This window comes from Durio zibethinus, chromosome 2 (genome assembly GCF_047325235.1).
Source record: "Durio zibethinus cultivar Kanyao isolate XHJ-2024 chromosome 2, ASM4732523v1, whole genome shotgun sequence".
In the NCBI taxonomy this organism is placed as follows: domain Eukaryota; kingdom Viridiplantae; phylum Streptophyta; class Magnoliopsida; order Malvales; family Malvaceae; genus Durio; species Durio zibethinus.
The window spans coordinates 8,548,307-8,576,225 of record NC_143163.1 but is presented as its reverse complement, the minus strand read 5'-3'; the positions used below and the strand labels follow the sequence as shown (position 1 = coordinate 8,576,225).

Here is a 27,919-nt window from a genome sequence, read left to right as displayed (position 1 = left end):
CACTAATAACATCAACCTTCTCCATCTACTGTTGGATTCGTTTCAGCCTAAAAACTAAAGCAAGTTCAATTCAAAGGCAAAGGGTAGAGAAGCTGAAAACTTAAAAGCAAGAGAGAGAGAGAGAGAGAGAGAGAAAGAGAGAGAAGAGGACGTGTCTTACCTGTTACCTCACCTGCACTCCAGGTGGGCCGTCGATCAGGCCATCCTCGCAGAAGAAGAACGTGTTGTCATTATCCGTTTCGGCCATGATTGAGACGAAACTTGCATGCAGGTACACAACTACTCATGATTTATTCTTTTTCTTTTTTCCTTTCCAAAAATTTTTAAGTAAGATTTAAAGTACATTTGCTTGGATAATAAGTTTAATTATAATTATATTTAAAAAATGACGAATGTAAAATTAATTATTATAATTATGAGATTAAATATTATGATAAAATTAAAATTATAGATGAAATATGTATTTAAATAAAAAATAGAGATGAATTGTAATAAAAAAATATATTATTAACAAAAAATTTAAATTATTTAATACTTATAAAATTAATTAAAATTTTATTTATTTATTAATTTGTAAAATTATTATGTAATTATATAATTATATTGATTTATATAAAACGATTTGAATATTTTAAAATTAAAAAAAAAAAAGAAAACAAAGGTATGTGATAAAGATATTTATGTTATAATACAGTAATAAGTAAGGTGAAAGAGTTAAAAAAAGTTTTTGAAACATGCTTTGAAATAGAAACAAAGAGTTACAATTGGGGGAAAAAAGTCTTACCGGACCCCTTAAACTCCAATAACTCACTGAAGATTCAGTAAGATGGCTGAAGTTAAATAGCATAGGAACTTGTTATTCAAACAAGCTTTCGATGTGATTGAGTGCTCTAATTGTGCCGCACTGACGGTAACTGCCAATCCAAAAGGTCGATTTGAATTTTAAATTTAATATAAATTATGTCATAAAATAAATATAAATAAAATTTTATGATTGTTGAAGAATTATTTATTGATGATATTTATTTATTAAAATCGTTATACATTATTGTATGTTCGTTTTTTTGTTATTTTTTAAAGAATATAAATTGATAATTTTTGTACATAATGTGTCATATTATAGATCTTGTAAAGAATATATTAAAAAAAATGAATATAACAAAAACCAAAAAAAAAAAAGAAAAAAATAGAATGCTAAAGGATTTTACATTTTTTCCATCGTGGATCACTTGAATTTTGGATTTATTAGAGTTGTAGATAAATTAATATGGTGAAATAAATAAATAAATTCAAGAAGAAAAATGGTACTAAAAAAATTATGCCTCAAAATATTCTTTTACTTTTGTATTGGAATTAATCTCGGATATTTTGAACTTTAAAATTTTGTATAAATCTGAGTCTTTATTTTTTTAATTATCAGTAATAATTTTTAAATTATAATTAAATATTTAATATGATATTTAAATTATGATATAATTAATTTAAAATAATGATAAATAAATAATTTTTTAAATATTTTATTAATTAATTAATTTATAATGCATATGATATGTTATAAATTTTTTAAATTCAAATGTTTTATTATAATCTAAAAGTCATTTAGGCGATTAATTTCTTTCAAGGATTTCATAAAATCCTAAAATTGATCCTTAAAAACCTTTTTTTTTTCCCTTGTACCGCCTCTCTTCTGTCTCTAAACTCTCACTCTCATTTTCTTGTCGTCTCGCGGCATAAACTTCGTCAACGATAGAACATTAGGTGACGGCTCCTTATTTCATTCCGTTTCTTTGTTTCCTAAACATTAAAGAACTCTTCCACTATACATTTTTGTGCTCCAAAAAAAAAAAAAAACTCATAACTCATAACCACAACCGTGCTATTAGAGGTTGCTCCACTGATGGTTTCCCTCTCTTAGTTTTTCTAATCAAAGACACTTTGAAATTTCCCTTTTACCAAACATCTTGATTTACCTAATTAAACCCATCTTCACCAATATTTTTGTTTTTTTTTTTATTTTGCTAGTTTTTGGTTTTTTTTTCTTGGTTTATTTTGAGATGAATTCTTTTTTTTTTTTTTTAATTTTCTTAGGTTTTGGAAGTTGTGTTTATAGCGTTGGAATTTCTCTAAATTTGGTTTTTAGTTTTGGTTTAGATTAAATACTCCATCCCTTGTTAAATATATTTTTTGTAAATTTAGTATGTAAACATTTAATTTTGTCAAAATTATTTAAATTAATTTAATTTTCAGATTTAATCTAAACATTTAGATTTATACTAACTTAAATATTTTAATTGAATTTACTTAATTAAGCTTGATTTGATTTCGTTTCAGATTAATCATTATTGGACCATTTTATATTGAACTTAAGCCTAATTCAATTAAATTATTGAGTTATTTTTGAATTAAAATTTGAAAGTCCAGTTAAAAAGGCAAAATCAAGTCATTTGGGCTTGAAATCCAATGAAAGTCCAAATTTAATTTTAAATTTCGTGTCCATTTTTAAAATACAAAAAAGATAGAGTCGATTGCTATAGCAGGCTTTCTTTCCCTAAATGACAAGATTTTTCCCTCCATACTTCCCATTTATAGCATTTTTTTTTTTTAGTTCTGGTTTTACCTTTTGACCTTCAACACAAATTCATCAAAGGTTCTAAACCCCAAATGCAATAAGCCATGTTGTCCTTGTTGTTACAAAATTCCAAAAATCAAGTCATTTAAAAATTTTTCTAACTTTCCTAATAAGAAGAGAGCTCTATAATAATTGGGATCTTTTTTATAGAGGTGAAGAACGAGAGGATAAAAAGGAAAGACATCACCATGGGGCAAAAGGGAGCCAATTTTTTCACAAACTAAGATCTTAGAAGCTCCATATAGAAACTACCTAAGGTTATCGCCAACCATCATCAATCCAACACCAAAAGCCTAAACTTCACTACTCCAACCTTTGACCAAAAATTACCAAAAAAAGAACAGGACCAAAAGCCCAAAGCCACCTTCTATTGCCATTCCCACCGCGACCATTACAACCACCCATGAAACACCAAAGCCCCGTATTATTGCCTAGAGTCAAAACGACACCCCAGCGAGAACCTAAACCCTTTTTTCTACCATTTTTTACTTCAGCCGAACCAACTACCTCCCATTTCCCTTCTCATTTTCTACATGTCCAGCTTAACCAGCATTATCATCCCTATTTCAACTTGCCTTTCATGCCTAAGCCATAATTATTTGGCCACCCCTATTACCATCCACCAATTGAACCTAAATAGCTTTTTTCCTTAACCATCATTAAATGACCCACCATAACACTAAGCCCATTTTGCCTTTCCTAAGTATAGGGAACACAACGTAAAAAAATAACAATAAATAAAGTTACAGTTTTCATAGATTTTAAGAAACCCAGCAATAAAAAAAGGTAAAAAAAAATGATAAAGGCAGTTTGCTGAAGTGGGTTTCAACTAAAGGAAGAAAAAAAAAAAAGAGAAAAGAGGGTCGAAACCACCTGCGACAGTGGCATAAGAAGGCTCAGTTTCGATTGAAGAGGAGAAAGGAAGATGTAGTGATGGGAAAAGATGACAGAGAAAAAAAAAAGAAAGGGAGAAAAAATAAAAAAAGCTTTAGTGGCGGATGGCAAGGTGTGACGATCGAGAAAAGAGGGTGCGACAGTGGCATAAGAAGGCTCAGTTTCGACTGGAGGGGAAAGAAAGATGTAGTGATGGGGAGAGATAACAGAGAAAAGGAAAAGAAAGGGAGAAAAAAATAAAAAAAGCTTTGATAGCGGATGACAAGGTGTGACGGTTGACACGGTGCAACGGTTGGCACGATCATGGAACATCGAAATTTGGGTTGACAAAGACTTACCATTTTTTTACTTCAAAAAGACGTTTTTTTTTTTTTTTTTTAGTTTGAAGGGAATGAAATGAATAAAAAAATTTGAAGGCTTTCTTAGGTGAAAAAAAGGCTTTTACCCGTAAACTTGTCTACTCAAACCAAATCTGTTGACGGGTTCATTTCTATACCAACCTTGTCTAGATCAAGCCCAATCAGCAGCCTTTACTTTGGATCCAAAGCCAAAAGCTTCATTTAGATATATCTCTTTCTTGTATGGCTATTTATTTGTTACAATTTGTATTTAATTGTTTTAATGTTTGCAATTATAATTTTATTATTTAAAAATATGTTTTTAGGAAACAATTGTTTATAAATATTTTTATTATTGTAAAATTGCTATTATGAAATATTAGTAATTGAAAATAAATAGAGATTTTTTCAATTATGGGAACATGAAAGTTCAAATAGTGATTTTACGTACTTATTAGGTGAGAAAAATCTTTTAAAAAATTTTAAAATATTGAAATGTTTAAAAAAAATTTTTAATACAAAGATTTTCATTTTTCTCTTAATTTGAATAATTTTTAAAAGAAATAAAAACATAAAATATTTATAAAATATATATTGTAAAAAGATAAATCAATGATTAAATTTTGAGCATCATATTTTATTATTATATGCATTATAAATATTGATTTTAAAGATAAATATGAATCGTTGATGTGATTTTTGAAAAATTTTAGAAGTAATTCTTAAGAAATTTTTAAGTGAGAAAGCATATTTTAATATTACCAAAGTATTGAAATATTTTTAAAAATTTTTTAATATGTAAAGTTCTTATTTATCTTTCAAGCAAAAGAAATAAAAGATGTTTTAATTGCAATAAATTAAGAAAATCGTTTTTAGATATCAAAATCAAGATATTTTTGTCAAAATTAAAAGATAACATGTGGTTAATTGGTACTGTTTTTAAATGAGTGTTGTAGTTGTACTAATCATTCCTTACTCGTAATCATACTTATGAAATAGAATTTGATTTTTGTAGATCAAAATTATCTTTTTAATAGATTTTAATTAATTTTAAAGTTTTATTGAAAAGATAAAATTTTTAAATGATAAATCACATCTAATTAAAAAATATTTATGACGATTTTTTTATTTGGATATTTTAAAATTTTCGTCTGATAATTTTCAAAATTGTTATGAGATAAATATTTAAAGCAATAAAATTGTCAATTTGATGTAGACCTAGCAATTAGTATATTCATTTCATGTAGAATATTAAAATTCATTTATTCATTTCATATTTTATATAAAAATTATATCTTATAATTCATGTTAAAACAAAAATATGAAATATACATTTTTTTTAGTTTTATTACATATACATAGTTGTTATTAAAATTTTAAGTCACGTTATTTTTGTGTTTTATTTTTGTATTATATTTATGTGATGTCATTATATCATATTTTTTATTATCAAATCTAATTTGATACTCTTAATTTTTATTTTGTCATCCACTTTAATATTTCGTATTAATGTCGTGAGTTCACTTGTTAATGTGACATGAAAATTTCATAAAATGTTAACATTTATCAAAAAAATATAGTCAACATTATATTATCAATAATCACGTTAATATTAAATGAAAATTTTTAAAAAATAAAAATAAATAAAAATAAAATATTTAAAAATTTAAAAAGTCTAAAAATTTTTAAAAAAATCCAAAATAAATTGGTAGAATTAAAAAAAGGAATATTTGAATAAAAATAAAATTTTGTTAAAATTCAAAAAAATTCACTAGAACTTAAAAATCTAAAATTAAAAAATATTTTAGATTGCTAAAAATTTATAAAATTTTTTAAAATTTTGTTTAAAATTTTGAATTTTTTTAAAAATTTCGATGTTGTATTAATAATGTAATGTTGAGTGAATTTTTTTTTTTAAATGTGTCAATAGTCTGTCAGATATTAATATTACATCAATAAATTAATTAGTTGGATAATAAAATGGGAATTAGAGTACCAATTTTTTTCTAAAATTTCAAATTGATAAAAAGTATATAGGTTAAGGGGAAATATGCATTTATTCCTTTTTGGTTCTATTAATTTTATAACTTTTTCTTTGGGAGGTTTTCTGATGTGTTTTGTTAGCGGTAAAACTGATTGTTGGATTTTTTTTTTTTTTAAATTCTTTTTGTTTGCTACGAAATTAATTGTCTCGACGGTGAAATCTCGTGCAATAGGGTTTAGGGTATTGGTATTAAGCATGTCCAGTTTATTGGAGGACCCATGAGCCATGAGGCCCATGACCCATCAAACCCAGGAGACTGAACGCTTCGTTTTGATTGGCACGCACCTATCCAATTTGCTACTCATGCTAGCTATATGGCGTTGCGTGTGGTGAACGCATGGCCAATTTACTGAACATTTCCAGATGTTTGGTTTATAAATTAGGGTTTGAGAAATAAATTTTGTAGGGATCTAAAGCATTTTCATTAGCGAAAAAAGGAAATTTACATTTCAGGGGGAAGTGAGGGGTAACGATCTAACGATGTCGTATCTGCTACCACACCTGCACACGGGATGGGCTATAGATCAGGCCATCCTGGCGGAAGAAGAGCGTCTCGTGGTCATCCGATTCGGCCACGACTGGGATGAAACTTGCATGCAGGTGCTGTGCACTACATCGTTCTCCTCTCTCTCTTAATCGCTTATATTTTAAAGTTTACTTTGACCTGTGGAATTCCTACCCTTCCTGGATCTTCTGTTCATAGTATTTATTTCAGGTTTCATCACTAAAATTTTGAGCAGTATTTAATGGACCCTATGTTCACTATAGATTTTGAAAATTTTCATCAAATTTAGAACAGAGCATGATTGAAATTTGAGGAGAACATATTCTGTTGTGAAACTGATTATTTCTTTCTCGTAATCAGCAACTTGTCAGTTGGGATATTCTTTAACTAAATTTTAATGGAATCGAGACTTTCACAGGTGAGATAGGTCTTTCTAATATACTACTGTTAGTAGGGTGGTTGTTTTCAAATGCTTTAATTTGCTTTGTTATACCTTCTTTGTAAATTTTTTAACAAAAGCCCTGCCTTGGGCCTGGTCTTCAATCCAGTTGAGCTGCTAGTGAGCATCCTTTGTTTTTTTTGAAGCTTTCATTGGTTACAAAGGTGACTTGGTTCAGAAAAGCTTTTTGATCTTGGTTCTTAACGATGTCTTGAGCCCCCTTTTATGTTTGTTGTGTACCGTAGTCCGTAGGTTGCTAGTTAGCTAATTTCTTTTAAGTGTTTTCTTAAGTAGAATGTCTAATATTTATTATGTTGCTTTTCTGACATTCTTGCCCAGTTTTGATACCTTATGAAATTACTCGCAAATTTTAATGCTAGATGAACTATTTTCTGAATAAATTTATTCTTAATTGTTGCGTGTCAAATTTAAAATATTTGGAAGTAAAACAAAAATTGATACTATATTTGGTGTTTCAGTTTGAACATGGCTTGTGAAATTCATTCTGTTATCTTCCTGTTGAGCCAATGGTTTAGCTGAGTAGGAGGTTAGAATCTTCACCAAGTGAGCAAAAAAAGGAAAGATGGACAGAGCTTTTGATAATGACTTACTGTTTTATAGTCTGAAGTATTGTTCCATTTACTGAACTAAAGTTTCCACCTGTTCATTGAACTTGAATGATAATGAAGTAGTCAGGAAGTTCTATTTTCACTTTTTAGTAACATACGGGCTTTCTCCTTATTTTTATGCCCTCTAGTCAAGTCCTTAAAGCCCGAATATTTTTTTGTTCCAACTTAAAGACTGAAATTATTATCTTACTTGGATGAGAGTTATATTTGGTGGCTGTTTAAGAATGACTTTAAGTGGATTGTTAGGTTGGGCTTATTCACATAATAGAAAAACAGTTTTTGTTTTGCTAATATTCAGGTTGTTACCTTTGGGGTGTGTGTATGTATGTACATGGACTTGGACTTTAATAGCTTTTTGAAAGCATTCTGCATTTTTCCTTTTTCTTTGGAGTCCTGCATATCTGGAAGCTGCAATTTCTGTCATTCTGTATTCAATATGAAATGAATGATTTATTATTAACTTGCTTTTACTTCCTTTGGAATGAAAAGAGTGTTGTTGTTATACTTATACTTAATCCATGGTTGGTTAGTTAATTTGATTTATGTTTTCAGATGGATGAGGTGCTTGCTTCGGTTGCTGAAACAATGAAGAACTTTGCTGTGATTTATCTTGTGGACATAACGGAAGTACCTGATTTTAACACAATGTATGAGCTGTACGATCCATCCACAGTCATGTTCTTCTTCAGAAACAAACACATCATGATTGACCTTGGCACTGGAAATAACAACAAGATTAACTGGGCTCTTAAGGACAAGCAGGAGTTCATAGACATTGTTGAGACTGTATATCGTGGGGCAAGGAAGGGTCGTGGTCTGGTAATTGCTCCTAAAGATTACTCTACCAAGTATCGCTACTGAGTATTCTTGCAAGCAATTGTTTAATCAGGAAGATTTCTGAACATCTTCTGCAAATTTGATGCAGACTATTTCATTAGAAATTATTTTGATGCTTATATGAATGTGAAGGATACTCGACCTTTAGCAATATTTGAGATGAAAGTTTCAAACATATATTTATGTATTTGTGATGCGTGTTTACCCAAAGCATCTTGCACTTTAGACACTTGAGTGCTGCATCGCTACCAAACTATGGTATGGTTAAATGTTGGTTCTGTTGTCGCTGGTGAATATTAGGCCGATAGGGCCCGGTTGTAGTACAATGTGAAAGATATTTTGGAGATCATGTCTGTGTGCAAGCTTTCATTTATAAGATCATGCCTGCTTTGTTCTAGGATTATTTTCTCTCCTTAGATTCGGAAGTCAGCTTTAATTTTCAAATTTGAAGTGTAAAAATAATTCAATTGGGTGAGCTGGGAATGTTTATTTCGAATGGACCTGAAACCGAGGCAGAGCATGAAATAAGAGCAACCAAACTAAGGAACAGCTACTTCCGAACTAGATCAGGTGTCGAATTGCCCTTTCTGCTGAGTCAAACTTCTTGTTAATAATTATTAATCACTCTGTATTTGTTGATGGGTATATTTACTGAATATGAAGCCTAAATTCTTGTAATAAAACTGGAATATTCGCTTATTCGTCTGATAAGTTTACATGGCTCTTAGATCCATGAATCAACGGAAAAAATGAAGTCTATGCAGTTTCAATCGTACTCTTAATAAAGAAAAAAAATGACACACCAAAACAGCAAAGTATATCCAGTAGCAGTATCTGTGAAGAGAAAAACTGATGTTTCTGCACTTAAATAAACTGGTGCTGTCTCGGCGCATTGCCTTCCAACCGGAAGGCCGCAAAGGCCTGGATTTCCTAAATAACTGTCACTTGTAAATGTTCCAAATTGGGCTACTACTGGTATCATGCCTGATAGATTGTTGAAAGAGACGTTAAAAAGCGCGAGAAATTCAAGAGTAGTTAGTTCTAGGGGTAAACCACCGAAGAGATTGTTTTGTGAAAGATCTAGGCTTTCTAGTTGTGCCAAGTTTCCGAAGGGTGAAGGTATTTGACCCGTGAGAAGGTTGTTGGACATGTTCAGAAAATGAATCATCTTCAATCGTGTCATTTGGACGGGAATTTTACCAGTTAGTCTATTGAAAGATACATCTATTCCCATAAAATCAAAATTGAGAGCCTGAAGAGTAACGGAGAAACCGTTGATTATGATATCAAAAGAGCTCCGGTGATCATTTAGAAGATAAACACGGTAAGAACTATCTGTCCAAGAAGTAATGTTGCCAACACAGTCGGGAATCTCACCTGAAAGACTATTTCTCGAAATGTCTAAAAGTTGCAAATCCCTCATTTGGCAAACTTGCAGTGGTATTTGCCCGTCAAAACGGTTTCCTCCGAGGAGTAGTGCTCTTAACTGAGGGAGCACAGGCAAGTATAATGAAAGCTCACCTGACAAGCTGTTACGCCGAATGTCAACAATTCCCAAGTCCATGCTCTTCCCGAGGGTATCTGGGAATGTTCCAGAGAAGTAATTTTTGTTGAGATAAAGCCATCTTATCTTAGGTAAACTTGAATTTTTGGGAAGTGCATCTCCTCTCAGATTGTTTCCGGATAACCTCAAATATTCAAGAGAAGTCATATTTCTCGTCATACTATAGGGAATTTCTCCTTGGAACTGATTGTTTGATAAATCCAGTTCTCTCAGAATTTGGCTACCAAGGGATTGGGGGAGGTTGCTATCGAAGCTATTCATGGAAACATTCAAAAAGCGCAATCGTGGAAAATTCAGGTCGATATCTTTGGGTAATGGCCCATGCAAGAAATTGTCAGAGATGTCAAGAACCGTAAGTTGAGAGCTTATGTTTTGAAAAGTCCTGGGGAAGGAACCAGACAAGTTATTGCTTCGTAGCCGTAATTCTGAAGTAACATTGCACAGCATCCAAGAAATGTTCCCAATGAGTAAATTGTATGATAAATCTAGGGATAGAAGGTGGTGCTGTGTTGAGAGGAAGCTCGGAATATTCTTGAGGTCACAACCACTTAAATGTAGAACATTTAGGTTGAAAGATGGAGACCAACTTGGCGACTCTGTTTCAACTTCCAAGTGGTTGTATGAAATGTCAAGGCAACGCAGCCTCGACAAATTGGCAAAAATGGAGAGTGAAATCATGCCTTTGAACTCATTTCTTGATAGAATAAGTGAATCAATACTTGTCAGGTTGCTGATTAGCATAGAAGGAAAAGAATCATTGAATTGATTGCTAGAGAGATCCAGATGTTTGAGTGAAACCATATTACCCAAACATGAACCGATGCTGCCATGAAGATTGTTATCAGACAGAATCAATTCTTTGAAAAAACGGTTGTCACACAGGCATTCTGGAATGTTACCATCTAACTTGTTACCAGACAAATCCAAGGAATAAAGAAAAGGAAATTTCCTTGAGCAGAGACCATCAGTAGTAAACTTGTTATAGGACAGATCTACTGAGTAAATGGATGGAAATTTCCCCCACCAGAGATTAGAGCCATTATGTATGGAATTGTCATGGAGATTCAATTTCCGAAGACGCTTGAGTTTTATAAATGCTGCGGAGATTTTTCCCAAAAAAAAAAAAGTAGTTATTTGATTTTTTACATTAATTAATTAGTAGGTTAAGCTGTAAAAGAAAAAAAAAAAAAGCTAGTGCATGATAAATAGGTTTCCAGGGAGGGAACGAGTAAATCCACCTCACCTTTTTTCTCTCTATATTTCTTTTTTGTTTTTATTATTTTAAAGTGAAATTATTTTAATATTATTTTTAAAAATATTCTAATATTCATATCAAATAAATTTTGTAATTTTCCGAAAATAAAATTTAAAAGTGTTTTGATTTTTCCAAAATTCATTTTCAAAAAATGCAAACTTTTCAAAAATGTTTTTTTTAAAAAGTAATAACACTTTTCGACAATATATTTTTTTATAATACTTGGCGTGAAGTTTTGTGAAAAATTAAAAAAAAGAATTTTGTTAAAATTTTTATTAATTTGTGTAATAAAAAAGTTATTATTAAAAAAATCATAAATTTAAAAATTAATAAATTTTAATGAAAAATATTATACTTTTTTAAAAATTTATTTTTTTAAGAGTCATTATTATTAACACTTTCAAAAATACATTTTTAAAAAGTATTAACACTTCTAAAAAATGATTATATGTATTTTCAGAAGTGTTATACCCTTTCGAAAATGTATTTTACAACAATGATAAAATTTATTGGATATGTTGAATGTTTGTAAAAAAAAATATATTTTAATAATTTTACTTATAAAAAATTTTGAAAAAAAAAGTATGTAAAGAACAAAAACGGAGGTAAATTTAATAGCATTCTTAAGTGAATCAAACTCAATTTATATAATCATTTTTACAAAATTAACACTCATTTAAATTTCAGCATTTTTAACCTTTTTTCTTATCTTCCACTACCACGTTCTACATAAAAATAAATAAATAAATAGGTTTGGTAGGAGTGAGGTAACACTGTTTACCATGAGGTGAAATGAATCCTCCTATCTGATTCCCAGGCAGTTCAAGTTCTTGCAAGTCCTTAAACTGAGCAAATAAGGTAGCGTTTGGATACCACAAATCAGGCAAGCTCCGATCCCTCCAGTAGTGAAAGAAGATCTTACTAATACGATTTGTAGATGGATCACATTCAACTCCCTCCCACTGGCAACACTCTTGTACATACCAGTTTGAGAAAGCACCTGTCTCTGGACTGTTAAATGAAGCTTTGATTTGTAGAAGAGCTTCTCTCTCTTCCTCCAAACACCCTTGGCAATCAAAGCATATAAGCAAAAGTAAGAAGTATGTATAGAAAGTGGGAATCTCCATGGTGAGCCTAGCTGCCTTGTATTTTATTTTATCAATGAATTAGCTGCAATCCCTTTGGAATTTATAATTGCCATTTGCCACTGCTGCTTTCTACGGGACAAGTGAAATTTCTTCACAATGCTTGCAAGAGCGCTGAAAGTTTCAGTTGCCCGTAACATGGTCTACATGAAAACAGGAGGAAGAAGAAGAGAAAGTAGTGTATACCGGATTGTCGTCAACACTCAACATAACCGTTCCAACACGGAAAAAGGTCGCTATCAATTGATTTGACGAATTAGTTTATCTGTTTGAATCAGCACTTTTTTGGTCTAACCGTGTCGCAGGACCGTGTCCGTCTCAGTTCCCCTCCAACGAACAACTAAGGGTTTTTATTCTCATTTTTTTCTTAGAGCACTCAATTGTTCTCTACCATGTCACTATTGTTTACTATTTTTTCCATTCAAATTCATATTTCATTAATAATTTTATTCTCATTAATATAGTATTTAATCTTACTACAGTAATTAATCTCATCATTGTCACCATAAAAAATTCTACTATCCATTCAAATGAATCATAAATCAAAAGTACATTGCAAATATTCACATGCATCATTAGTATATCATTGAAAAATTTTAAAAAGAAATTTTTAATCTTTTTCACTGAAATTAAGAAAATTATTTATTTGTATAATTATATTTCAAAATTATAATTCATTCAATGTTATCAATAATATGCAACGTATATGGCCATATTTGAGCAGACATATAGGCCACTTTGCTTTCAAGAGGGATGCAACGAAGACTGGGATTGCCTGAATTGGTTGAAAGAAAATAAGGATTTGGATGGTCTATTTGCTTTAGCACTGAACTTTCGGTTGTCTGTGTTAGATGCAGTTGGTCAAGAGAGGAAAGTGAGAAAACGTTTTTCGCACCAGAAAAAGAACAACTTATTCTACGGCCAAGTAGTAGCTAATTGCTGAACTTGTAGTTGTAAGTTCGACTTGGAAAGTTTCCCTGCAAATTGACGTTATATATATTTTATTATAATCAAAGAGACATTAATGGCAAAGAATTTCAATTGGTAAGTTAAATTTCTTGGGTGTTCTCTCAGATCGTATCCCATAGCACAGGTTTAACATTGACTATGGAAGTTTTTCTTGGAAAATGGTGTGTAAGTAGGACTACAAGTTGGTGACAAAATATGTCTGTGAACAGGATGCCATTTGTTTTGTTTTTACTCCAGTTCTTGGACCGTTGTTTTGAACAATTAGGGTGCTTTCCAATTTCAAATCTCACAAGTTTTCCATCTAGGCAAATTCAATTAGGTTTCATATGCGAGATAATACAGAGTTGAAACTTCCTAAAAGAGAAAACAAGTTACAGAATTCTGTTGTTAGAATAACTGGGCACATCAATATGAACAATTTCTCTACTGGTAGCGGCATGCTGTTTTTGCTTAGAAAGACGATAATCTGCTGCAACTTTGATCCAGCCAAGGTTGTCCGGATGATGAGAAGACAGCTCTTCAGCAAATAGTAGAATCTCTGGGCTATGGGTATGAATACTTTTATCCAGGCAGATTCTCTGATGACTGTTGCCGGTGGGATGGGATTCAATGTAGCCCCACAAGCTCTCATGTGATCAGAATTTTCTATGACTATATCAAGGAAGATGACGATCAAGGGTTTCCTGATATGAGTTTGTTTTCTCAACTCAAGGAATTGCAGGAATTGCATCTTCGAGGGAATAATATTGGTGGACTGACTAATCCCGAAGGTGAGATTTTCAGTCGTGCTTTAATTTAAGTCTTTTGTTGCCATTGAATTAGTGGCTATATATATATGTGTATATATATATATATATTTGATAATTTCTTAAAAGGGTCCCGGCTTGTCATGCAGAAATATGTAAACTCGTTCACTTACAATGGCTGGATCTTTCAGCTAACTCAATCGAAGATACTGTGCCACCCTGTTGGGGGCAACATGCCATCGCTCAGAACTCTGAACTTGTCAAAGAATAGATTTCAAGGAAACCTTACCTTCTTCCTTGCCAATCTATCAAAAATTGAGTCTATTGACGTTTCTTATAACCTTTTTGAAGGTCTGCTGTCTTTTTCTATCTTTGCAAATCATTCAAAGCTCAGTCATCTAGATCTTTCCTAAAATTACCAATTAGAAGTTGAAACTGAAAATCCAACTTGGCATCCTCGTTTCCAAGTACAACATTTGCTTTTGGCTGGATGCAACCTCAACCGTCAGAGTGGTCACATAATTCCTGGGTTCCTTTCTACCCAATATAACTTGCAAACCCTGGATTTATCCAGCAACTTACTGGTTGGCGGCTTCCCAACATGGTTGCTTCATAATGTTTCTTCTGTATTGAGCCTGAGAAGCAATTCTTTTGTTGGTCAATTTCCCCAAGGTCACCAAAAGAAATCTACACGCTCTAAGCTAGATATCTCTAACAATCATTTTGATGGGCATCTACCCATAAATATTGATCTATTCCTCCCTCAGCTGAAAGGATGCAACGCTTCCTCCAACCAATTTTCTGATAACATTCCCCCTTTGTAGGTAAACTGAAATATGTAGAAAGCAAGGATTTGTCTAGCAATCTCCTCTCTGGGGAAGTCCCAGTTAGTCTAACCCACAATTCACCATTATGGTACTTGAATCTGGCAAACAATAGCTTGGATGGTGAGCTGCTTCCGGAAAACTGTATTATGCCGAATTTGACATGGTTGCTGCTTCATCATAATCATTTTGAGGGGAATATGCCAGCTTGCTTGTCCAAAAGTTTGTCTTTGAAGCTGATAGATGTTCGACTTAACCACCTGTGAGGAACCATCTTAAGTCTACCTGTTTTCATGCAATTAGGAGCCCTTCTTTTAGGAGAAAATCAATTTAGAGGACCTCCTCCCCAGCAATTATGCCAAATGCAAATGTTGCAGTTCTTAGATTTCTCAAATAATAATTTTTCTGGGAACACTCCTTCTTGTCTCAATAACAATTCAGTCTGGGGAAAGGAGTTTCGAGCAAACTCATGGGTTCCGGTTGATTTCACCACCAAGGGGAATTCATATTTGTACCAGGGTATCCCCCTTACTCTCATGACAGGGATTGATTTCTCAGTTAACCTATTGGCTGGTTTCATTCCAGATGAAATAGGTGAATTAGCAAAACTGCGTTCTTTGAACCTGTCACAAAACCTTTTAACAGGTCATATTCCAAAATCTTTCAAAAATCTCAAAAATTTGGAGAGCCTGGATCTCTCCCACAACAACCTAACAGGACAGATACCTCCTGAAATTGTCCAGATCGATTCTCTCACAACCTTTTTTGTCGCTTTCAACAACCTCTCAGGGAGGATCCCATAAAATGAACACTTTTCAACATTCTCTGGAAGTAGCTTCGAAGGCAACCAAGAACTTTGCGGAGAACAATTACAAAGAAAATGCTCAGGAAATCACAATGAAGACGATGGAAGAAAAGAAAATCCCAAAGAAAATGCAGAGGAAGGCCTCGTTGATAAACCCTTGTTTTTCTATTCATTCGTGTTTATATCATATGCTGTCGGATTCTAGAGTGTCATTGCACCACTTTGCATCAGTGCAAACTGGTGAAGAAAATACTTTGTCACCATAGATGGATGGATTGAATATTTTGACAAGTTAAGATCTTTAGTTTATCCCAAATTTTGTTTCAACTTATAGACTGTAACTCGTCAGTCATCAATGATGAAATATACTCAATAATGAAATGTTGTTTCGACAATTTTCACCTTCCATTTCATTTCAATTCATGTTGCTTTGCCTTTGTTTTTTACATTAAAAGACTGTTGCAGCAGCCAAGTTTTTTACATTAAAAGAGTATCGCAGCAGCCAAGTATTAAGTCAATCACAACTTCTAGCCAACAGAGAAAAAAGTCATGAATATAGAACCCAAAATCCATCTTTATGGGCTTGTTTAGAGTCTATATATGTTTTTTGGGCTTATGGAATTGAATAATAGCTTGTTTGGAGTCCACGCACGTTTTCCAATAATTTCTCTACTACCAGAAAAATCAGATTGAGCAACTCTCTATTTATTTCTTTTTGTTGAACACTGATCTTTCAGTTCCCATCCGCATTAAAGAATTAAAAAGGTGAAAAAGAAATGAAAAGCTATATCAAATTTTTATTATACAAACAAACTATACATCCATTTTATATATCAATCAATGAAAATTTCCTCTGTTTTCTGTGTAACTCTCTCACTTATTCCTAATAGATTCTATTAGCTCCATCATTGCAGATCCAACTAAGTACCATGTAATCTCTGCTAAAAAAACCTGTAGCCAAGCGTTATTAACCATTGCTAGTGCCAAAGAGCCGCCTCCGTGTTCTGTGTTTTCACCAACCACTTTGTCTCCAACTTGTAGTCGACCTATAGCAGCAGCAATTGTTGCAGCCACCACTGGAATTCCTCACTTTAACCAGTTCCTCCTCCTCCTATCTTTCTCATAAATTTGGACGTCTGTTTTCTTCCTCTCATTAGTTTGCAAAGGCTTTGAGGCAACTCTAGAGCTGGAGCTGTTATCAATTGAAGCTGGAAGAGCTTGTCTTGATGGGATCCGATACTCATCATCATACATATAACTTGATGGGATACGAGTGCCAGTGATTCTTGAACTCTCTCTTACCTGTTTTCTAGCAGCAGCAGCATCACGGAGCTTGTTAATGTTCGGTTCTGATGACTTCCGAGAAATGTGTGTCAAGTTTAGTTGAGACTCCGCCACTGGTGCTCCTGCATTGGGTGATTGCGCCCAATACCACCATTTTGAAATAGATTTGATCGCGTGAATTGCTGACATCCTTGCTTCCCTACGGAGCTCTGCCTCCTGACATGTGACAGCAATATATAGTAATTAGTAATATTGAACCTTCTTCATCTCATTTCTACTGCACTTGCATAAAACTAAAAATTACTGGAGAAAATCTTTCTAAGTTCTTAATTTAACATCTGGTTTTGTTTAATGAATGAAACGGGAAAGTGGGACTGAAAAGCCTATCGTTGCCTTCATTGCTGGACTAACTGCTCCTTAGGGACGGCGTATGGGTCATGCTGGAGGCAATACATTGCTTCCATGTTTTGTTTGTTAGGTTTATGATTGCAGTTATACGTATTTTATATCTCTTGTATGCACTCTGGCATAAGCTAAAATATAGTAACTGTGCAACCCTCTGTACTAGAAAAAGGAAAATGTTCAGCCTATAATACTCCTGCCTATAACTGTGAAACCCTCTGTACTGGAAAAAGGAAATTGGGATGATACACAATTGAAATTGATGATAGTGGGACAAGGTCATAGCGATGAGTTTATCGAGGCCAGTGTGTATGGAATTTTTTTCCATGTTTGATGGTTTCATTGTGTTAATAATACTCTTCTTCAAGTGGGGATTGTTCTTGAAATAATATAGCCATTCTTGCTCTAAAATGTCGTATTCAATTACTTATTATTCTTTCTTTTTGCTTATATTCTAATTTTGTACAAGCAGCAATTGTATCCGGGAACACCAATTGTATTCGGGTTTCACCACTAGAATTTTGAAAAGTATTTAATGGACCCTATGTTCACTATCGATTTTGAAAATTTTCATCAAATTGGGAACAAAGCGTGATTGAAATTTGAGTGTGAAACTGATTATTTCTTTTTCATAATCAGCAACTAGTCAAATCGGATAATCTTTAACTAAATTTTATTCAAAATTCGAGACTTTCACAGTTGCGATGGGTTTTTCGAATATACTACTAGTGGTATGGTAGTAATCTTCAAATGCTTTAATTTGCCTTGTCACACTTCTTTGTAAAATTTTCAACAAGAGCCCTGCCCTCGGCCTGGTCTTCAATCCTTTTGAGCTGCTAGCGAGCATCCTTTGCTTTCATTGAAGCGTGCTTTGGTCACAAAGATGACTTGGTTCAGGAAAGCTGCTTGATCATGGTTCTTAACGATATGTCCCCTGCCCCTTATGTTTATTGAGTTAAAAGAACTTATAAAATGGAAAAAAACCAGGTTATATTTTTATAAGTTAGATGAACTTGTGAACTGTAGGTGGCTAGTTTGCTAATTTCTTTTAAGAGTTTTTTTTAGGTAGAATGTTATATATCAATTGGGTTGCTTTTCTGACATTCTTGCCCAGTTTTGGTCCTTTATTAAATTACTCATAAATTTTAATGCTACATGAACCATTTTATGTATAGATTTATTCTTAATTGTTGCAAGTTAAAATACTTGATCGTAAAACAAAATTTGATACTATTATTTGGTGTTTCAGTATGAAAATGGCTTGTGAACTTCAACTGTATTCTCCTTGCTAAGCCTATGTTTTAACTGTGTAGCAGGTTAGAATCTTCACCAAGTGAGCAAAAAAGGAATAAGAGAGCTTTTGATAATGACTTATGTTTTACCGTCATCTTCTTGTTGAGCCCAGTTGTTTACCTCAGTAGGAAGTTAGAATCTTCTACTAATGAGCAAAGAGGAAAGACAGATAGCTTTTGATAATGACTTAGTTGTTCCAATAACTGGACTAAAGTTTCCACCTGTTCACTGAAATTGAATGATATTGAAGTAGTCAGTTAAGTTCTATTTTCGCTTTTTAGTAACATACCAGCTTTCTCCTTGTTATTATGCCCTCAAGTCCTTAAAGACTGAAATTTTTTTTGTTCCAACTTAAAGACTGAACTTATTATCTAACTTGGATGAGATTTATATTTGGTGGCTGTTTAAAAATGTCTTAAAGTGGATTTTTAGGTTGTGCTTAGCTTATTGACATAATAAAGAAGCACTTTTTTGTTTTGCTAATATTCAGGTTGTTACCTTTGGGGTGTGTGTATGTAAGTACATGAACTTGGACTTTAATAGCTTTTTGATAGCATTCTACGTTGTTCACTTTTCTTCGGAGTCCTGCATATCTGGAAGCTTGTTTTCTGTCATTATTTATTCAATAAGAACTGAATGCTTTACTCTTTACTTGTTTTTCTTTTGAATGACTTTTTTCATTTCTATACTTACAGTTAATCTACGGTTAGTTAATTTGATTTATGTTTTCAGATGGATGAGGTGCTTGCTTCGGTTGCTGAAACAATAAAGAACTTTGCTGTGATTTATCTTGTGGACATAACGGAAGTACCTGATTTTAACACAATGTATGAGCTGTACGATCCATCCACGGTCATGTTCTTCTTCAGAAACAAGCACATCATGATTTACCTTGGCACTGGAAATAACAACAAGATTAACTGGGCTCTCAAGGACAAGCAGGAGTTCATAGACATCGTTGAGACTGTATATCGAGGGGCAAGGATGGGTCACGGTCTGGTAATTGCTCCTAAAGATTACTAAGTATCGCTACTGAGTATTGATGCAAGCAATTGTTTAATCAGGAAGATTTCTGATCATCTTCTGCAAATTTGATGCTGACTATTTCATTAGAAATTATTTTGATGAATCATGAATGTCATTTGCAATGCCTGCATGAATGTGGAGGATACTTGACCTTGAGGCTTGAGTAATATTTGAGATGAAAGTCTCAAACATATATTTGTGTTTGTGATGCATGTTTACCTCAAAGAATCTTATACTTTAGACATTTCAATCCTGCATTGCTACCAAACTATCGATGTGATAAAATGCAGGTTCTGTTGTTGGCGGTGAATATTAGGCCGATTGAGCCTGATCACATATTACATATGTGAAAAATAATCTGGAAATCATGTGGGTGTGCAAGATTTCATCTAAGACCATCTGCATTGTTCTAGTATTATTTTCTCTCCTTGGATTAGGAAGGCAGCATTAGTTTTGAATTTTGAAGTGTAAAAATGGTTGAATAAATAGTATTTCTAGCCCAATCCATCCAGAAAAATTCTCATGGGTGAGCTGGGAATGTTTATTTCGGTTGGACGTGAAACCGAGGCAGAGCATGAAATCTCAAACAAGCTGATAATAATTATCAGTCAGTCTTTGTATATATGCTTGATATGAAACCAAATTGCTGTTATAGAACTGTAACTCTGGAAGATTCTCCTATGCAAGTGTAAATAGGTATCATTTCCTCTTCAATGATAAACTTTACATGGTTCCTAGGACTTAGATCCATGAATCTAACATCCTTTAGTCTCTGTGCTGCAATGAGAAATGGGGAAAGAAACGGAAGGGAAAAATTCAAACCTGTACCGTTTCAATCTTATTCTAAACAAAGAAGAAAAATTACACACCAAAACAGCAAAGTACATACAGTAGCAATATCTGAGAAGAAACAAAGTGATGCTTCTGAACTGTCATCGCATTTGCTTGAAAGTGGAAAGCCGCAAAGGCCTGGATTTCCTAAAAAACTGTCGTTGCCAAATGTGTTGAATTGTTTCCCTTGTGGTATCATGCCTGAAAGATTGTTGAAAGAGACGTTAAAAAGCTCGAGAAATTCAAGAGTAGTTAGTTCTAGGGGTAAACCACCGAAGAGATTGTTATGTGAAAGATCAAGGCTTTCCAGGTTTGCCAAGTTTCTGAAAGATGAAGGCATTTGACCTGTGAGAAGGTTGTTGGACACGTTCAGAAATGTAATCCCCTTCAATCGTGTCATTTGGTCGGGAATTTTACCTGTTAGTCTATTCAACGATACATCTATTCCGCTAAATTGAACCATGAGAACCTTAAAAGTAAAGGATACGCCCCTGAATATGATATCAAAAGAGCTCCAGGGATAATATTGAAGATAATCACCGTAAGAACTATCTGTCCAAGAAGTAACGTTGCCAACACAGTCAGGAATCTCACCCGAAAGACTATTTCTCGAAAGCTCTAAAACAAGCAAATCCCTCATTTGGCACACTTGCAGTGGTATTTGCCCTTCGAAACGGTTTCCTCCGAGGAGTAGTACTCTTAAATGAGGGAGCACAGGCAAGTATAATGAAAGCTCACCTGACAAGCTGTTATGCTGAATGTCAACGATTTCCAAGTCCATGCTCTTCCCGAGGGTATCTGGGAATGTTCCAGAGAAGTAATTTTTGTTGAGATAAAGCCATCTTATCTTAGGTAAACTTGAATTTTTGGGAAGTGCATCTCCCCTCAAATTGTTTCCGGATAACCTCAAATATTCAAGAGAAGTCATATTTCTCGTCATACTATGGGGAATTTCTCCTCGGAACTGATTGTTTGATAAATCCAGTACTCTCAGAAGTTGGATACCGAGGGATTGGGGGAGGTTGCTATTGAAGCTATTCATGGAAACATTTAAATAGCGCAATTGTGGAAAATTAAGGTCGATATCTTGGGGTAATGGTCCATGTAAGAAATTGTCAGAGATGTCAAGAACAGTAAGTTGAGAGCTTATGTTTTGAAAAGTCCTGGGGAAGGAACCATTCAAGTCATTGCCTCGTAGCCATAATTCTGAAGTGACGTTGTACAGCAGCCAAGAAATGTTCCCAATGAGTGAATTGTATGATAAATCTAGGGATAGAAGGTGGTGTTGTGTTGAGAGGAAGCTCGGAATATTCTTGAGGTTACAACCACTTAAATGTAGAGCATTTAGGTTGAAAGATGGAGACCAACTTGGTGACTCTGTTTCAACTTCCAAGTGGTTGTATGAAATGTCAAGACAACGCAGCCTCGACAAATTGGCAAAAATGGAGAGTGAAATCATGCCTTTGAACTCATTTCTTGATAGAATAAGTGAATCAATACTTGTCAGGTTGCTGATTAGCATAGAAGGAAAAGAATCATTGAATTGATTGCTAGAGAGATCCAGATGTTTGAGTGAAACCATATTACCCAAACATGAACCGATGCTGCCATGAAGATTGTTATCAGACAGAATCAATTCTTTGAAAAAACGGTTGTCACACAGGCATTCTGGAATGTTACCATCTAACTTGTTACCAGACAAATCCAAGGAATAAAGAAAAGGAAATTTCCTTGAGCAGAGACCATCAGTAGTAAACTTGTTATAGGACAGATCTACTGAGTAAATGGATGGAAATTTCCCCCACCAGAGATTAGAGCCATTATGTATGGAATTGTCATGGAGATTCAATTTCCGAAGACGCTTGAGTTTTATAAATGCTGCGGAGATTTTTCCAAAAAAAAAAAAGTAGTTATTTGATTTTTTACATTAATTAATTAGTAGGTTAAGCTGTAAAAGAAAAAAAAAAAAAAGCTAGTGCATGATAAATAGGTTTCCAGGGAGGGAACGAGTAAATCCACCACACCTTTTTTCTCTCTATATTTCTTTTTTTTTTAATTATTTTAAAGAGAAATTATTTTAATATTATTTTTAAAAATATTCTAATATTCATATCAAATAAATTTTGTAATTTTCCGAAAATAAATTTTAAAAGTGTTTTGATTTTTCCAAAATTCATTTTCAAAAAATGCAAACTTTTCAAAAATGTTTTTTTAAAAAGTAATAACACTTTTCGACAATATATTTTTTTATAATACTTGGCGTGAAGGTTTGTGAAAAATTAAAAAAAAAGAATTTTGTTAAAATTTTTATTAATTTGTGTAATAAAAAAGTTATTATTAAAAAAATCATAAATTTAAAAATTAATAAATTTTAATGAAAAGTATTATAATTTTTTAAAAATTTATTTTTTCAAGAGTCATTATTATTAACACTTTCAAAAATACATTTTTAAAAAGTATTAACACTTCTAAAAAATGATTATATGTAGTTTCAGAAGTGTTATACCTTTTCGAAAATGTATTTTACAAAAATGATAAAATTTATTGGATATGTTGAATGTTTGTAAAAAAATATATATTTTAATAATTTTACTTATAAAAAATTTTGAAAAAAGAAATTATGTAAAGAACAAAAATGGAGGTAAATTTAAAAGCATTCTTAAGTGAATCAAACTCAATTTATATAATCATTTTTACAAAATTAACACTCATTTAAATTTCAGCATTTTTAACCTTTTTTCTTATCTTCCACTACCACGTTCTACATAAAAATAAATAAATAAATAGGTTTGGTAGGAGTGAGGTAACACTGTTTACCATGAGGTGAAATGAATCCTCCTATCTGATTCCCAGGCAGTTCAAGTTCTTGCAAGTCCTTAAACTGAGCAAATAAAGTAGCGTTTGGATACCACAAATCAGGCAAGCTCCGATCCCTCCAGTAGTGAAAGAAGATCTTACTAATACGATTTGTAGATGGATCACATTCAACTCCCTCCCACTGGCAACACTCTTGTACATACCAGTTTGAGAAAGCACCTGGATCTGGACTGTTAAATGAAGCTTTGATTTTTAGAAGAGCATCTCTCTCTTCCTCCAAGCACCCTTGGCAATTAAAGCATATAAGCAAAAGTAAGAAATATGTATAGAAAGCGGTGATCTCCATGGTGAGCCTAGCTGCCTTGTATTTTATTTTATCAATGAATTAGCTGCAATCCCTTTGGAATTTATAATTGCCATTTGCCACCGCTGCTTTCCACGGGACAAGTGAAATTTCTTCACCATGCTTGCAAGAGCGCTGAAGTTTCAGTTGTCCGTAACGTGGTCCACATGAAAAGAGGAGGAAGAAGAAGGGAAAGTTGTGTATACCGGATTGTCGTCAACACTCAACATAACCGTTCCAACACGGAAAAAGGTCGCTATCAATTGATTCGACGAATTAGTTTGTTTATCTGTTTGAATCAGCACTTTTTTGGTCTAACCGTGTCGCAGGGATTGGTGGAGTTATTCCCACCGTGTCCGTCTGGGTTCCTGCTTGAACCCTCCAATGAACAACCAAGGGTTTTTATTCTCATTTTTTTTCTTAGAGCACTCAATTGTTCTCGACCATATCACTATTTTTTACTATTTTTTTCATCCAAATACATATTTCATTAATAATTTTATTCTCATTAATATAGTATTTAATTTTACTAAGATAATTAATCTCATCATTATCACCATAAAAAATTTTACTATCCATTCAAATGAATCATAAATCAAAAGTACATTGCAAATATTTGCATGCATCATTAGTATATCATTGAAAAATTTTAAAAAGAAAATTTTAATTTATTTCACTGAAATTAAGAAAATTATTTATTTGTATAATTATATTTCAAAATTATAATTCGTTCAATGTTATCACTAATATGCAACGTATATGACCATTTTTGAGCAGACATACAGGCCAATTTGCTTTCAAGAGGGATGCAACGAAGATCGGGATTGCCTGAATTGGTTGAAAGAAAATAAGGATTTGGATGGTCTATTTGCTTTAGCACTGCACTTTCGGTTGTCTGTGTTAGATGCAGTTGGTCAAGAGAGGAAAGTGAGAAAACGTTTTTCGCACCAGAAAAAGAACAACTTACTCTGCCGCCAAGTAGTAGCTAATTGCTGAACTTGTAAGTTCGACATGGAAAGTTTCCCAGCAAATTGACGTTATATATATTTTATTATAATCAAAGAGACATTAATGGCAAAGAATTTCAATTGGTAAGGGAAATTTCTTGGGTGTTCTCTCTGATCGTACCCCATAGCACAAGTTTAACTTTGACTATGGAAGTTTTTCTTGGAAAATTGTGTGTAAGTAGGACTACAAGTTGGTGACAAAATATGTCTGTGGACAGGATGCCATTTGTTTTGTTTTTATTTTAGTTCATGGACCGTTGTTTTGAACAATTAGGGTGCTTTCCAATTTCAAATCTCACAAGTTTGCCATCTAGGCAAATTCAATTAGGTTTCATATGCGAGATAATGCAGAGTTGAAACTTGAAACTTCCTAAAAGAGAAAACAAGTTACTGAATTTAGTTGTTAGAATAACTGGGCACATCAATATGAACAATTTCTCTGCTGATAGCGGCATGCTGTTTTTGCTTATAACCACGATAATCTGCTGCAACTTTGGATGCAGCCAAGGTTGTCTGGATGATGAGAAGACAGCTCTTCAGCAAATAGGACAATCTCTGGGCTATGGATATGAATACTTTTATCCAGGCAGCTCTGATGACTGTTGCAGGTGGGATGGGATTTACTGTAGCCCCACAAGCTCTCATGTGATCAGAATTTTCTATGACTATATCAAGGAAGATGAAGATCCTGGGTTTCCTGTCTTCCTTGATATGAGTTTGTTTTCTCAACTCAAGGAACTGCAGGAATTGCATCTCCGAGGGAATAATATTGGTGAACTGACTAATCCCGAAGGTGAGATTTTCGGTCCTGCTTTACTTTAATCTAAGTCTTTGCTGCCATTGAATTAATGGCTATATATATATATATATATATATATATGTATGTATGTATTTGATAATTTCTGAAAAGGGTCCTGGCTTGTCATGCAGAAATATGTAAACTCGTTCACTTACAATGGCTGGATCTTTCAGCTAACTCAATTGAAGATGCTGTGCCACCCTGTTGGGGCAATATGCCATCGCTCAGAACTCTGAACTTGTCAAAGAATAGATTTCAAGGAAACCTTACCTCCTTCCTTGCTAATCTATCAAAAATTGAGTCTATTGACGTTTCATATAACCTTTTTGAAGGTCTGCTGTCTTTTTCTATCTTTGCAAATCATTCAAAGCTCAGTCATCTAGATCTTTCCTACAATTACCAATTAGAAGTTGAAACTGAAAATCCAACTTGGCATCCTCGTTTCCAAGTACAACATTTGCTTTTGGCTGGATGCAACCTCAACCGTCAGAGTGGTCAAATAATTCCTAGGTTCCTTTCTATCCAATATAACTTGCAAACCCTGGATTTATCCAGCAACTTACTGGTTGGCAGCTTCCCAACTTGGTTGCTTCATAATGTTTCTTCTGTATTGAGCCTGAGAAGCAATTCTTTTGTTGGTCAATTTCCTCAAGGCCACCAAAAGAAATCTACACTGTCTAAGCTAGATATCTCTAACAATCATTTTGATGGGCATCTACCCATAAATATTGATCTATTCCTCCCTCAGCTGAAAGGATTCAATGCTTCCTCCAACCAATTTTCTGGTAACATTCCCCCTTCTGTAGTTAAACTGAAATATGTAGAAAGCTTGGATTTGTCTAGCAATCTCCTCTCTGGGGTAGTCCCAGTTGGTCTAACCTACAATTCACCATTATGGTACTTGAATCTGTCAAACAATAGCTTGGATGGTGAGCTGCTTCCAGAAAACTGTAGTATGCCGAATTTGACATGGTTGCTGCTTCATCATAATATCTTTGTGGGGAATATTCCAGCTTGCTTATCCAAAAGTTTGTCTTTGAAGCTGATAGATGTTCGACATAACCACCTGTCAGGAACCATCTTAAGTCTACCTGTTTTCATGCAATTAGGAGCCCTTCTTTTAGGAGAAAATCAATTTAGAGGACCTCCTCCCCAGCAATTATGCCAAATGCAAATGTTGCAGTTCTTAGATTTCTCAAATAATAATTTTTCAGGGAACATTCCTTCTTGTCTTAATAACAATTCAGTCTGGAGAAAGAAGTTTCAAGCAAACTCTTGGGTTCCGGTTGATTTCACCACCAAGGGGAATTCATATTTGTACCAGGGTATCCCCCTTACTCTCATGACAGGGATTGATTTTTCAGCTAACATATTGGCTGGTTTCATTCCAGATGAAATTGGTGAATTAGCAGAACTGCGTTCTTTGAACCTGTCACAAAACCATTTAACGGGTCATATTCCAAAATCTTTCAAAAATCTCACAAATTTGGAGAGCCTGGATCTCTCCCACAACAACCTAACAGGACAGATACCTCCTGAAATTGTCCAGATCGATTTTCTCACAACTTTTTTTGTTGCTTTCAACAACCTCTCAGGGAGGATCCCATCTAATGAACACTTTTCAACAATATTCTCTGAAAGTAGCTTCGAAGGCAACCAAGAACTTTGCGGAGAACCATTACAAAGAAAATGCTCAGGAAATGACAATGAAGACGATGGAAGAAAAGAAAATCCAAAAGAAAATGCAGAGGAAGGCCTCGTTGATAAACCCTTGTTTTTCTATTCATTTGTGTTTGTATCATATGCTGTCGGATTCTGGAGTGTCATTGCACCACTTTGCATCGGTGCAAACTGGCGAAGAAAATACTTTGCCACCATAGATGGATGGATTGAATATCTTTTGACAAGATAAGATCCTTAGTTTACCCCAAATTTTGTTTCAACTTATAGTCTGTAACTCGTCAGTCATCAATGATGAAATATACTCAATAATGAAATGTTGTTTCGACAATTTTCACTTTTCATTTCATATCAATTCATGTTGCTTTGCCTTTGTATTTTACATTAAATGACTGTTGCGGCAGCCAAGTATTAAGTCAATCACAACTTCTAGCCAGAAAGAAAAAAGTCATGAATATAGAACCCAAAATCCATCTTTGAAGTTACATTTTCCATTAATAGCTTGTTTAGAGTCCATGCACGTTTTATGGGCTTATGGAATTGAATAATAGCTTGTTCAGAGTCTATACACCTTTTTCATTTGTCACGTCCCGAGAATGCAACATGGTCATATTACCTTGAAGAAAACTCCAAAGTAATATGAAGCCTTCTTTCTTAATCATTCTAAAATTCTTCAATAACCTGATATAATTTGTCAAGTAAAATTTATATCTTTAATCCAATTGATGATACATCTTTATATATCCAAATATAAATTATATAAAATATAAAATTGTCTCTTAAGATCTCATTGGCCAACATATTCTTCGACGAC

The 27,919-nt window shown here is 33.4% G+C and overlaps 4 protein-coding genes and 2 pseudogenes across 8 annotated transcripts; 4 read left to right on the top strand and 2 right to left on the bottom strand.

Annotated features, from left to right (window-relative positions):
• Positions 1-11: 11 nt before the first annotated feature.
• Positions 12-19,878, top strand: LOC149519956 (thioredoxin-like protein YLS8; annotated as a pseudogene). The gene is made up of 2 exons (XR_016330790.1): positions 12-271; positions 19,335-19,878. The product of XR_016330790.1 is annotated as a thioredoxin-like protein YLS8 (transcript).
• LOC149519958 (thioredoxin-like protein YLS8) lies at positions 6,210-8,502 on the top strand. 2 transcript variants are annotated; one of them, XM_089749528.1, is made up of 3 exons: positions 6,384-6,505; positions 6,771-6,828; positions 8,031-8,502. In XM_089749528.1, exons 2-3 carry the CDS (start codon positions 6,808-6,810, stop codon positions 8,337-8,339), a joined length of 330 nt encoding a protein of 109 aa, XP_089605654.1. In that variant the 5' UTR covers positions 6,384-6,505; positions 6,771-6,807; the 3' UTR covers positions 8,340-8,502. The 2 variants fall into 2 exon arrangements, with proteins under 2 accessions (XP_089605651.1, XP_089605654.1); XM_089749525.1 differs by lacking the exon at positions 6,771-6,828 and having other exon boundaries at positions 6,210-6,505.
• Positions 9,080-12,340, bottom strand: LOC111309216 (receptor-like protein 15). Its single transcript, XM_022908189.2, has 2 exons — positions 11,916-12,340; positions 9,080-10,976 (listed from the first exon to the last, which is right to left on the bottom strand). Exons 1-2 carry the CDS (start codon positions 12,259-12,261, stop codon positions 9,094-9,096), a joined length of 2,229 nt encoding a protein of 742 aa, XP_022763924.2. The 5' UTR covers positions 12,262-12,340; the 3' UTR covers positions 9,080-9,093.
• Positions 13,659-15,716, top strand: LOC149519957 (receptor-like protein 14; annotated as a pseudogene).
• Positions 19,879-20,314: 436 nt separating the features above from the next.
• LOC149519955 (uncharacterized) lies at positions 20,315-23,622 on the bottom strand. Of its 2 annotated transcripts, XM_089749484.1 has the most exons (3): positions 23,277-23,622; positions 21,198-22,337; positions 20,321-21,011 (listed from the first exon to the last, which is right to left on the bottom strand). In XM_089749484.1, exons 1-3 carry the CDS (start codon positions 23,620-23,622, stop codon positions 20,467-20,469), a joined length of 2,031 nt encoding a protein of 676 aa, XP_089605610.1. In that variant the 3' UTR covers positions 20,321-20,466. The 2 variants fall into 2 exon arrangements, with proteins under 2 accessions (XP_089605608.1, XP_089605610.1); XM_089749482.1 differs by having other exon boundaries at positions 20,315-22,337.
• A 108-nt stretch (positions 23,623-23,730) lies between these two features.
• LOC111309217 (uncharacterized) lies at positions 23,731-27,685 on the top strand. Of its 2 annotated transcripts, XM_089749495.1 has the most exons (4): positions 23,731-23,871; positions 24,397-24,619; positions 25,130-25,419; positions 25,557-27,683. In XM_089749495.1, exons 3-4 carry the CDS (start codon positions 25,338-25,340, stop codon positions 27,335-27,337), a joined length of 1,863 nt encoding a protein of 620 aa, XP_089605621.1. In that variant the 5' UTR covers positions 23,731-23,871; positions 24,397-24,619; positions 25,130-25,337; the 3' UTR covers positions 27,338-27,683. The 2 variants fall into 2 exon arrangements, with proteins under 2 accessions (XP_089605621.1, XP_022763925.2); XM_022908190.2 differs by having other exon boundaries at positions 24,397-25,419; positions 25,557-27,685.
• The last annotated feature ends 234 nt before the right edge of the window (positions 27,686-27,919 follow it).